The sequence below is a fragment of the Phoca vitulina genome, unplaced genomic scaffold (assembly GCF_004348235.1).
Source record: "Phoca vitulina isolate PV1807 unplaced genomic scaffold, GSC_HSeal_1.0 scaffold37, whole genome shotgun sequence".
In the NCBI taxonomy this organism is placed as follows: Eukaryota; Metazoa; Chordata; class Mammalia; order Carnivora; family Phocidae; genus Phoca; species Phoca vitulina.
The window spans coordinates 16590464-16602873 of record NW_022589740.1 but is presented as its reverse complement, the minus strand read 5'-3'; the positions used below and the strand labels follow the sequence as shown (position 1 = coordinate 16602873).

Here is a 12410-nt window from a genome sequence, read left to right as displayed (position 1 = left end):
TCCATCTACTCTGTCAAAGATTACATTCAACCTGGAAAACTAGGCCATGGTAAGAGAACTTAAAACTCTAACTGGTGAAACTTTTACTTAAGGGAACACTTGATACAGTCATCTCACATCACAGATACCGAACCTGGTGATATTACTCGATCAACATTAACACTTCCCTAGAAATCACGGACAACTACAGAGGTCTTAGAAGACTGAAATGGACAAATGCCCAGATTTCTTTAGAAAGAAAAAGATAAGTTACTATCTTTTATTAACTGGTCAAGTGAATGTGGATTGTGAGAAAAAAAAATTTTCTTAAAGATTTTATTTATTTACTTGATAGAGAACAAGCAGGGGGAGCGGCAGGCAGAGGGAGAAGGAGAGGGAGAAGCAGGCCTCCAGCTGAGCAGGGAGCCTGATGCAGGGCTGGATCCCAGGACCCTGAGATCATGACCTGAGCCGAAGGCAGACACTTAACCGACTGAGCCACCCAGGCATCCCAGGATTGTGAGAAAATTTTAAACACATAAATTTAGGTATAAGTAGAAAGAAAAGCATTGACCATTAGAAGATGGTAAATTTCATAAAACAGGCATTCTATGTTAACTAACTTTCTTCCTCTTTACTAAACAGATAACTAATAAAGTGATGAATTATTACAGATGTAATATACCAATAACTGAGCAACGTACTTAAGGTCTGCCTTTACTTTTTTTTTTTTAATAATTTTTTTTTTTAATTGACAGAGAAAGCGAGCATGCAAGCAGGGGAAAAGGGGCAAAGGGAGAAAGAAAGACAAAATCTCAAGCAGACTCCATGCCCAGTGCAGACCCCGACACAAGGCTGGATCTCACGACCCTGAGATCATGACCTGAGTCGAAACCAAAAGTTAGATGCTTAACTGACTGAGCCACCCAGGTGCCCCTGCCTTTACTTCTTGAGAGAAAATTTGAAAATATGAACTGTATCAGGCACAATTAATCATGCAGCCACAAATGCAATTCAGAGATTTCATGAACCTGAATGGGAAAAAAGTTACGTTTTTATTTTAACTACTACTGACAGTATTTCTTTCGATTATAAAGGTAGGCAACAAACTTTGTTACTTACACAAATTGTGTATCATTTATATTCCTTAACATAACTGAACATATGTTGAAGTTTCATTTATACCTTCAAATTTACAGTTTTTTGACCTACTGTTAATTCCTGTTATTTTAATCCATAAAGAAAAGCAGGTACATTACTACTAACACAAATTTGAGATTCTTAAAAAATATTTTGAAACTATGTTCTATTGAATTTATTTTCTTTGTAATTCTATGCCGTCTATGTACTTAAAATCATAATTTTGATAAGAGATTCCAGGGCTTCCAACTGTCAAAGCTGTCCATGAGACGAAGAAGGTTGTAAGGACCCCTGAGAAGTCAACTGATATTAAATGATTTTAACCAGAAAATGATACCCTTTTATTCAAGGCTTCAAAGATAAGACTCCAACACAAAAAAAAATGAAAAGTGAGTCATTCTAACAAGATGAATTTTAACAAAGATAAAGTCTTATACTTAAACTAAAACATTTAACTAAATTTCAAAATCCTGGTAATATAAGTAGCAAGACCTATTCTTCCACTAAAAGCAATCAAAAATGTTGGAAATAAAATAAAACAGCAACAAAAAACTTACTAAGAAACAATAAGGAGGCAAGAGACTAAGGATTTATCAACTCAAACATCAAACTGAAAGAGTAAGCTAACAGATTTAAATAAGGCCCAGAAAAATTTTATCCTGAGATCATTTTTTGCACCTGGTAAACTTAACTTCTTTTCACAACCTCACAGAGCACAGGGAACAGAAGCCAAAGGTGAGGAGTCCAGCAAGGGCCCTTCTCACAAATCTAGAATCTCAAAAGATACACACTCAAGACAAGAGTAATCCAGAAGTTAAATATTCTTCTCTCTAAAATCTACTCACAGGGAATGGAAAGAAAGGCTCTGAGAAAAACTGGGAAAAGGGGGTAGTACCCCTCTGACTGTAACCACAATAGAGTCCTCATGTGGGTACACAGCGCAACATCTCCTTGGCATTCCATAATATCTCAAGTACTGTCCACCAACATACCCAAGACAACTGGGAGAAGAAAATAAAATTCTTCCTGGAATGAAAGTCCACTTAACCTAGGCTCCAGAGAATTTTCCCAAATAACTTTCCAAGAAAAATGAATAGCACACAATCAAAAATCCCTAAGTATATAAAAACAAAGGTTACCATGAATAAGAATCAGCCAAAACAAAATATAGGAGAAGAAAAACAAAGAAGTCTAATGGAACTATCTGAATAGAGAATTATCTGGTGAGAGAGAATATAAAATAACTCCACTTACGCTGTCTGAAGAAATAAAGACAAATTTAAAGCACTATAAAGAACAAAGCAGATTTTAATTGATAACAAAACAATTCTGAAAATGAAAAATATAATCACTAAATTTTAACCGAAAGATTTAATAGCATATTAGACACAGTTTAAGAGGATCTCAGTAATTCAGAAGATAAATTAAAAGAAATTACCTGGCATGTAACAGAGGGAAAAAAAAAGGAAAGAAAACAGGATATAGAAGAATAAAAGGTAGAGTAAGGAAGGCTAAAATACATTAATCCAGAGTTCCAGAAGAAAAGATTTAAGAGAAGTGTATGAAGAGTTAATGGGTAAAAATCTTCGAGATGAATTTTCTAAAATTCATTCAACCTACCAATCCTCAGAATGGTCCACAGCTGGATATATTACACTGAAACTACAGAACAGAAAAGATAAGACAATCTTGGGGCGCCTGGTGGCTCAGTCAGTTAAGCATCTGCCTTCGGCTCAGGTCATAATCCCAGGGTCCTGGGATCGAGCCCCACATTGGGCTCTCTGCTCGGCAGGAAGCCTGCTTCTCCCTCTCCCACTCCCCCTGCTTGTGTTCCCTCTCTCGCTGTGTCTCTCTGTCAAATAAATAAATAAAATCTTTCTAAAAAAAATTTTAGAAAAAGAAACTTGCAAAAAAAAAATTCCCTCTCTTCCTCTCCCTTTGCCCCTCCCCCACCCAGCTGGAGCACATGCACACGTTCTCTCTCCCTCTAAAAACAAAAAAACGTGTAATATGTAGAATTGGCTAATCATGTTGTTTACCTACCACTAACATTGCAAACCAACTATACTTGAATTGAAAAAAAAAAGGTAAAAGAAAGAAGTAACAATAGCATGTAAATGATGAGGATGGTAAATGGGAGTTCAACTGCTCTCAAGTCCTTGTACTGACTGAGGGTAAAAATTTATTAAATTTCTATCTTGAGAAAAACATGTGTTGTGATTATACTAGAGTAAAAAAAGAGAACGTTTAAGTTTCAAATGGTATAGTGAGGGGGTGGAGGGAAACAAAGTAATGCTAAAATTTATCTAAAAAAAGAAAAAAAGTGTGCAAATATAGACTGAAAAATATCCCACTACATGTTGTTATGACACATCTAAAAGTAAAGATACAGAGTAAAAGAACAAAAAAAAAAAAATAAGCAAATTCGAACCAAGAAAAAACTATAATATCCATACTATTATCAGAAAAATAAATGAATAAAAATATTGGGAAAAAAATGAAAACATTACTAAAAATACACATAGTCAACTTCATACAAAGAAAAGATCTGGTTTATTGGAGAAAAAATTTTTATTATGCATGTACCTATTGACAGCAAATTTATTTAAAAAATGACAGATCTAAAAGAAATAGACAAATGCACATTCACAGTGACATTTTTCATTTATTTCTCTGAAGAACTACTGGAATATGGTGACAGAAGACAGGAAAAAATCCAATAAGGATACAGAAGATTTGAAGTATGTGATAAATATGACCTAAAAATATGTATAGGGAAACATACGTGAAATATTTTTTTAAATTACCATATGCTGAGCCAGAAAGCAAGTATCAAGAAATTGGAAGGCATTAAAATCCTACAGATCTGGGGCACCTGGGTGGCTCAGTCGTTAAGCATCTGCCTTCAGCTCAGGTCATGATCCCAGGGTCCTGGGATCGAGCCCTCCAGCGGGCTCCCTTCTCTGCAGGAAGCCTGCTTCTCCCTCTCCCACTCCCCCTGCTTGTGTTCCCTCTCTTGCTGTCTCTCTGTCAAATAAATAAAATCTTAGAAAATAAAATAAAATCCTACAGATCACCTTTATGTGATCTTATATATTTTAAATATATTTATATATATATATTATATATATTTATATCATGTATTAAATATATATTTAAAATATATTTTAAAAATGGAATCTGTAATTTAAAATCTTCCACAAAGAAATCTCCAAGTCCATATGGTTTTACTGTTCAATTAGGTGAAATACTGAAAGAAAAAATAACACCCAATCTTATAAAAATTCTGCAAAAGAATAAAAAAGGATGGCATTTTTATTTTCTGAGGCCAATACATTAAAATCTGAAGTTCATTACATGAAAGAAAAATGACAGGTTCATTCTCTCATGAACAGAATTCCAAAAATCCTAACAAAATATGCAATTAATTTGAATGTGATAATAGGTTTGTCCTTTCTGGATGTAAGAAATGATTATCGTTATACCTGAATTTTAAATAAAACAGTACCAATTAGTTTCAACTAAACTATATCTAGTCTAGAAGCATAAATTTAAAGTATACCTTACTAATATCAGTTTAACATGACTAAAAGTTTAGTTTAGGATACAATTCTTAATATACCAACATTAATACTAGCATTTACCTGTTGCTGTCTTGTCACGAAATTCTTCAAGTTTTGTCAAAGTCGCTGAAGTGAGCTGTGCTAGATTTACCTCTTTTGGAGGTCTGAAGAATTCCACTATACTATTCACTGTTCTCTGTTAAAATAAGTACCATTAACATTAGGCACAAACTCAAAGCAAATTGAAATATATTAAAACTTAGTGATTAAAAAAATGCTTACTGCATCATATATCATTTCTAAAGGTTCAGCTTCTATGATACATCTTTGAGCAACAGTTTCATCTAATGGATTTATCTCAAATATAATTTGGAAGAGTGACGTAGCATCATCCAATGAAGAAAGGAGGCGAGGTTTTGTTGAATTATCTGGTAAGCCAGTAACATGAAATGAATCAATTTTGGTTTCAAATCTACATGAAAAAAGATAGGACAAAAATTAGCTATCAATCCAATTTTACATTTTACAGTATTTTTCAAACTGAAAATAAAGTAAAAATTAATGAAAACAATTTCAATTTGCATTTCTTCCTATTCCATTCCATTCATATCAAAGAAAATATACAACGATTTGATCTGAATTGACATAGATTAAGTCACAAACAACCCTATTGACATGTTGATCTAGGGGACCCAGTCATAGGGGAGCCCCCATAATATTTTGACATATACCTCTAGGAACTGGACCAGGTTCCCACAATAAATTTTGGAGAAAAAACCCCTCACGCTTCAGGCAAGGAAAGGAACCATTTAAAAATATAACACTATGTTCTTAAAAAAGCATGCTCCTTGGAGGAACTAGTTAACTAGAGCCTAACCTAATTAAGTATTATCAGAGCCAAAATACCTAGAGAAGGGAAATAACCAACTTCAGTCAGGTCTACTATCCCATATGGAAGAAGGGAAACACCCAATATCCCCCCAACTCTAGCTATTCTGTACCCCTAAGGCAGGGAGAGGGGGAATACTGAGAAACTTCTTAAGTTCACAGACCAGAAGCATGGGATCATTAAAAGACTGAGAGCTAATCAAAGCACTAGAGAACTCTTCCCTTTCCCGCACATCTAAAAACCAAATCACTACTGGCTTATTTGCAGTAGTTCTTTTCATCCAGTACATTACATCTGGCTATCAGGAAAAAAATAGCATGGCACACCAAAAGGCAAACAGAACAACTTGAAGTGACAAAATTATTTAAAAATAACAATTAATGTGCTAAGGGGTATAATGGACTAAGTAAACAACATGCAAGAACAGATGAACAATGTGAGCAGAGAGATGGAAATCCTAAGAAAAAACCAAAAATAAATACTGAAGATCAGAAACACTGTAACAAGAATGCCTTTAATGGGCTTATTAGGATACAGACACAGTTGAGGAAATTAATCCCTGAGTTGGGGAATGTATTAGTAGAGTCATAAAAATACATAAAGCAGAGAACAAAGACCAAAATAACAGAACAATCAAGTGCTGTGGTACTACAAAAAATTACCATATGCATAACAGGAATACCAGAATAAAGAGAAAAGCACAGATTTTAAACAAGCATGACTGACAATTTCCCCAAATTAATGTGAGACACTAAGCCATGGATCCAGAAAGGTCAGAGCACATCAAGCAGAATAAATGCAAACAATCAATCAAAAAACTACACCTAGGCATATTTTTATACTAAAAAAATATAAGTATAAAGAAATATAAAGAAAAAATCTTGAAAGAAACCAAAGGAAAAAACCACCTTACATAGAGAGGAGCAGGGATAAGGATTACATCTGCCTTCTCCAAAGCCATGGAAGCAAGAAAAGAGTGTAGTGAAAATTTTAAAGAGAAAAGAAAAAAATCAACCTAGAATTCTGTACCCTATGAAATTCTCCTTCACAAGTTAAAACAAAATACTAAGACAAACAAAAAATTGGGGAAAATTATTGTAACTAGACCTGTCTTTTGAGAAATATTAAAAGAAGTTATTTAGAGAAAAAGAAATACTGTAAGGTAGAAATTCAGAACTACATAAAGGAAGAGCAATGAAGGAAAAAAATGTAAAGGTAAAATGAACACTTTTACTTATTAATCAAACAAATTAGTATGTTCAAAATAATAGTAACGTGTTTGGTTATATATGCTTACATACATGTCTTATGTATATTTTATGCTTACACATGTTCATATATAAGTGAAATGAATAGCAGCAAGATACAAGGGACTAGAAAAAGGACTAAGGATTTTTTTTTTATCATCAAGTACTCCCACTACTCATGAAATACTACACTGTTATTTGAAAGGAGACTTGAAAAAAAAAAAAGCTATAACTGATATGTTAACAAAGGAGAAAAAACAAAACCATATGAGACACCAGTTAAACTGGGGTGCCAGGGCGGCTCAGTCAGTCAAGCATTTGACTCTTGATAACAGCTCAGGTCTTGATCTCAGGGTTGTGAGTTCAAGCCCCATACTGGACATCATGCTGGGTGTGGAGCCTACTTTAAAAAAAAAAAAAAAGATACTCAAACCACAAAAGGCAGGGTGGAAAAAAAGCCCACAAAAGGCAGAAAGGTAAGAAAGACAAAAACAGGAACAAAGAACAAGAGCAACAAATAGAAAACAGCAAAGATTATGGTAGATGTTCAAAAAACAAGAGCAACAAATAGAAAACAGCAAAGATTATGGTAGATGTTAAGAGAATGAAAAGACAAGTCACAGTCTATGAAAAAATATTACAAAAGACACATCTGATAAAAGAGTGTTATCCAAAATATACCAAGAACTCTTAAAATTCAACGAGAAGGAAACAAACACAGTTTAAAAAAAAATGGGCCAAAACCTTAATAGACACCACATCAAAGAAGACCTATAGATGGCAAGTAAGTAGACGAAAAAATGCTCTATATCATAGGTCATCGAAGAAATGCAAATTAGGGGCTCCTGGGTGGCTCAGTCAGTTAAGCATCTGCCTTCAGCTCAGGTCATGATCCTGGAGTCCCAGGATCGAGCCCCGCATTAGGCTCCCTGCTCAGCGGGGAGTCTGCTTCTTCCTCTACCCTCCACCCTGCTCTCGTGCTCTCTCTCACACTCTCTCTCTCTCAAATAAAATCTTAAATTAAAAAAAAAAAAAGAAATGCAAATTAAAACAACAAAGATTCCACTACACATTATCAGATGTGGTCAAAATACTGACAACGCCAAATAAAGGCAAGGATGTGGAGCAATAGGAACTCTCCAACATTGGTGGGAATGCAAAATGGTACAGTCTCTTTGGAAAAGAGATTTGCAGTTTCTTACAAAATTAAACATACTCTTATCATATGATCTAGCAGTCATGCTCCTTGGTATTTACCCAAAGCAGCTGAAAACTTATGTCCATACAAAAACCTGTACACAAATGTTTATAGCAGCTTTGTTCATACTTGCCAAAACTTAGAAACAACCAAGATGGCCTTCAGTAGGCGAATGGATAAACTGTTACAGCCAAATAATGGCATGTCATTAAGCACTAAAAACCAAACACACTACTGAACTATGAAAAGACAAAGTTTAAATGCATATTATTAAGTGAAAGAAGTCACTCTAAGAAAGATACATAGTGTAGGATTCTAACTGCATGCACAACATTCTTGAAAAAGGCAACAACCATGGACACAGCAAAAAGATCAGAGGTTGCGGGTGAGCATGATGAACTGGCAGAAAAGAGAATTTTTAAAGCAGTGAAAATACTCTATGGTACCATAATAATGGACATGTCATTATATGTTTGTCCAAACCCATAGGAAAACACACCACCAAGAGTGAATGGCAATATAAACTATGAATTTTGGGTGAGTATGATGTGTCAATGAGTGCAGGTTCATTGTTAGTAAAAAATGTACCATTCTAGTGCTTGATGTTGAAAATGGAGGAGGCTATGCATGTGCAGGGGGTTTAGAGGTAAATTCTGTACATTCCTCCCAATTTTGTTGTAAGCCTAAAACTGTTCTAAAAAATAAATTCTTAAAAAAAAAAAAAAAAAAGGTAATGGAGGAGTATTATCATGGAAAATTGCAGAGTTAAGTGCTCCAAGAATTACTCTCTCCACTGAAACAACCATTAAGCTAGCAAAAACTGCCAGAGTCAACATCTCTGCAAGCCTGGAATTTAATCAATCAAAAACTTACAGCAACCAAGGAAGTGCTTAATGAATACCACTACATTTCAGAAAAAAAGCACGGTGGCATTTTTATTTAACTTTCTACCATCCTCCACTTCTGAGCACAGCAGTGACTATGGTAAATGAGCCACATCCTGGTGTGGCCTGCTGGAGCCAGGGGACTAATACAGATGCTAAGGTCTGAATGTGTATGTCTCCCTCAAAATTCATTTGTTGAACTGATAATGCCCATTGTGATGGTATCTGGAGCCTTTGGGAGGTGATTACGTCATGAGGGCTACAGGATTAGAGGTCTTATAAAAGAGACCCTACAGAGAGCCCTAGCCCCTTCCATCTCATGAGGACACTGTAAGAACCTGGCAGTCAGAAATTTGGAAGAGGGCTTTTAGCAGAACCTGGCAGTGCTGGCACCCTGATGTTGGACCTCTAACTTTCAGAACTGTGAGAAATAAATTTCAGTTTTTTATACCAGTCTGTGGTATGTTATTATTGCAGCCCAAATGAAGTAAGATAGCAGTCTTGTTCTTAAAATAATGTGGTCAAGTGTTTTCACCTGCTTGACAATTCCCTAAGACACCAGTGTAGAGGGTGACCTCTATTTTGTTCTCCTGTCATGCAGGCAGAGATAACATCTGTCCAAAAATTCAAAGACATGGACTAATGACATCTTTCTGGAGCAAGGGAGAGTGGATGGGGAAAATACCAGCCAGATCCCTATGCCCAGGAATGAGGAGACTGAAAGGAAGTTTCTCAGAGGAAAAAGTCTCAGAAAGGCCACATATAAACCATGGAAGCCAGAGTGCAACACACATGCTGAGAACACAATGTACACTCAGAAAAGACCTGACCAGACCTGGGCATGCACTTTTAATGGATCTGTGAGCACAATGCAAGCAGGAGGTGAATGTCAAGGCAGAGATGTAGGAAGCCTGGCACAGCACTGAAGTGCCAGAGCTCAAAGTCCAGTACAAGGACTACAGAGTATTTCTCTGTTTTGGTTTCAGGAATTTAAGAAAATGTCAGTTCACTGCCTACTCACTGAAATAATGGAACAGATACTTCAGTTATCACAAATGACAAAGAATAGAGTCTTCTCAAAAATAGTTTGGAAAATTCACTGTATTCATTTGCTAGAGCTGCTGTAATAAATTATCACAAACATTGCAACTTAAAACAAGCACTTATTCTCTCACAGATACAGAGGCCAGAGGTCTGAAACCTGTTGGTTCCTTCTGGAGGCTCAGAGGGATATGTTCCATGACTTTCTACAAGATTCTGGTTATTGCCAGGAATCCTTGGTATAAGTTGGCCTAGACATATATTATGCTTATCACTATCACATCACTGGCATTCTTCTCTTGTGTGTCTGTCTTCAAATCTTCTTCTCCAGTCTTCCTGTTTCTGCTGTATCTGTGTTAAAATTTCCCTTTTCTTATAAGAACACCAGTCATTGAATTAGAGCCCACTCTAATCTATGGTAGATTAGACTCTAATCTGCTTTAAATTCATCTTTACTCATCAACTTCATTATATCTAGAAAGACCCTATTTCAAAATAAGGTTACAGTCACAGGTACTAAGGGTCAGAACTTGACATAACTTTTTGGAGGAAATACTTCTACCCACTAAAGTAAGTAAACAAATGGAGGACTACAGCCCTCAACAATAAACAACAAACCCAGGTGAGAGAATCTAATTTCCATAGTTAATACACTATACAGTTCAAAATGCCGATTTTTAAACAAATAAATTACAAACCATACACAGGAACAATGTACTAACGATAAACAAGCTGTCTTAAATGGGCTCTAAAAGCTAAAGGAAATCATGGACAAAGTAGTAAAGAAATCCAGGTAAAAGATGTAGAAACAGAATATAAACGAGATAGAAAGTGTAAAATACGACCAAACAAAGTTTCTAGACAAAAGTACAACAGTTAAAAGGAAAAAAAAAAAAAAACATTAGAAAAGGTCAACAGCAGATTTGAGAAGCGAAAAGAATGAATCAGCAAAATTGAATACAGACAAGTGAAATTACAGAGTCTGAGGAACTGAATGAAAAAGGAATAAAGAAGGGTGCCTGGGTGGCTCAGTCAGTTAAGCCTCCGACTCTTAATTTCGACTCAGGTCATGATCTTGGGGTCCTCAGATCAAGCCCTCAGTTGGGCTCCATACTGAGCATGGAGCCTGCTTAGGAATCTCTCTCTCCTTCTCCCCACTTCTCTCTCAAAAAACAAAAAGGGAGGAAGGGAGGAAGGGGGGGGAGAAAGAAAAGAAAAGAAAGAAAGAAAAGGGAGGGAAAGGAAAGGAGGGAGGAAGGAAGGGAGGAAGGAAGGAAGGAAGAGAAGACAGGAGTCCATCAAAATCCTAGAGGAGAACACAGGCAGCAACCTCTTTGACCTCAGCCGCAGCAACTTCTTCCTAGAAACATCACCAAAGGCAAGGGAAGCAAGGGCAAAAATGAACTACTGGGACTTCATCAAGAGAAAAAGCTCTTGCAAAGCAAAGGAAACAGTCAACAAAACCAAAAGACAACCACCAGAATGGCAGAAGATATTTGCAAATGACATATCAGATAAAGGGCTAGTATCCAAAATCTATAAAGAACTTATCAAACTCAACACCCAAAGAATAATCCAATCAAGAAATGGGCAGAAGACATGAACAGACATTTTTCCAAAGACATTTTTCCAAATGGCCAACAGACACATGAAAAAGTGCTCAACATCGCTCGGCATCAGGGAAATCCAAATCAAAACCTCAAGGAGAGGGGCGCCTGGGTGGCTCAGTCATTAAGCGTCTGCCTTCGGCTCAGGTCATGATCCCAGGGTCCTGGGATCGAGCCCCGCATCGGGCTCCCTGCTCGGCGGGAAGCCTGCTTCTCCCTCTCCCACTCCCCCTGCTTGTGTTTCCTCTCTGTCTCTCTGTCAAATAAATAAATAAAATCTATAAGAAAAAAAAAAAAAACTGTTCTCTTATACTTTAAAAAAAAAAAAAAAACCTCAAGGAGATACCACCTCACACCAGTCAGAATGGCTAAAATTAACAAGGCAGGAAATGACAGATGTTGGCGAGGATGCAGAGAAAGGAGAACCCTCCTACACTGTTGGTGGGAATGCAAGCTGGTACAGCTACTCTGGAAAACAGTATGGAGGTTCCTCAAAAAGTTGAAAATAGAGTTACCATACCATCCAGCAATTGCACTACTGGGTATTTACCCCAAAGATACAAATGTAGCGATCTGAAGGGGTACGTGCACCCTGATGTTTATAGCAGCAATGTCCACAATAGCCAAACTATAGAAAGAGCCAAGATGCCCATCAACAGATGAATGGATAAAGAAGATGTGGTGTGTATACATACCATGGAATATTATGCAGCCATCAAAAGGAATGAAATCTTGCCATTTGCAACGACATGGATGGAACTGGAGGGTATTATGCTGAGCGAAATAAGTCAATCAGAGAAAGACATGTATCATATGACCTCACTGATATGAGGAATTCTTAATCTCAGGAAACAAACTGAGG

General features: G+C 36.4%; 1 protein-coding gene across 3 annotated transcripts in view; it reads right to left on the bottom strand.

The window, feature by feature from the left end:
• VPS13A (vacuolar protein sorting 13 homolog A) overlaps nucleotides 1-12410 on the bottom strand; it is a 267298-nt gene that overhangs the window by 192908 nt on the left and 61980 nt on the right. For all 3 annotated transcript variants that reach the window (XM_032427535.1, XM_032427534.1, XM_032427536.1), the window contains exons 18-19: nucleotides 4965-5154; nucleotides 4764-4878 (exon numbers count right to left, since the gene is read on the bottom strand). In XM_032427535.1, the coding sequence (XP_032283426.1) occupies nucleotides 4764-4878; nucleotides 4965-5154 (305 nt within the window). The remainder of the gene's footprint in view (nucleotides 1-4763; nucleotides 4879-4964; nucleotides 5155-12410) is intronic.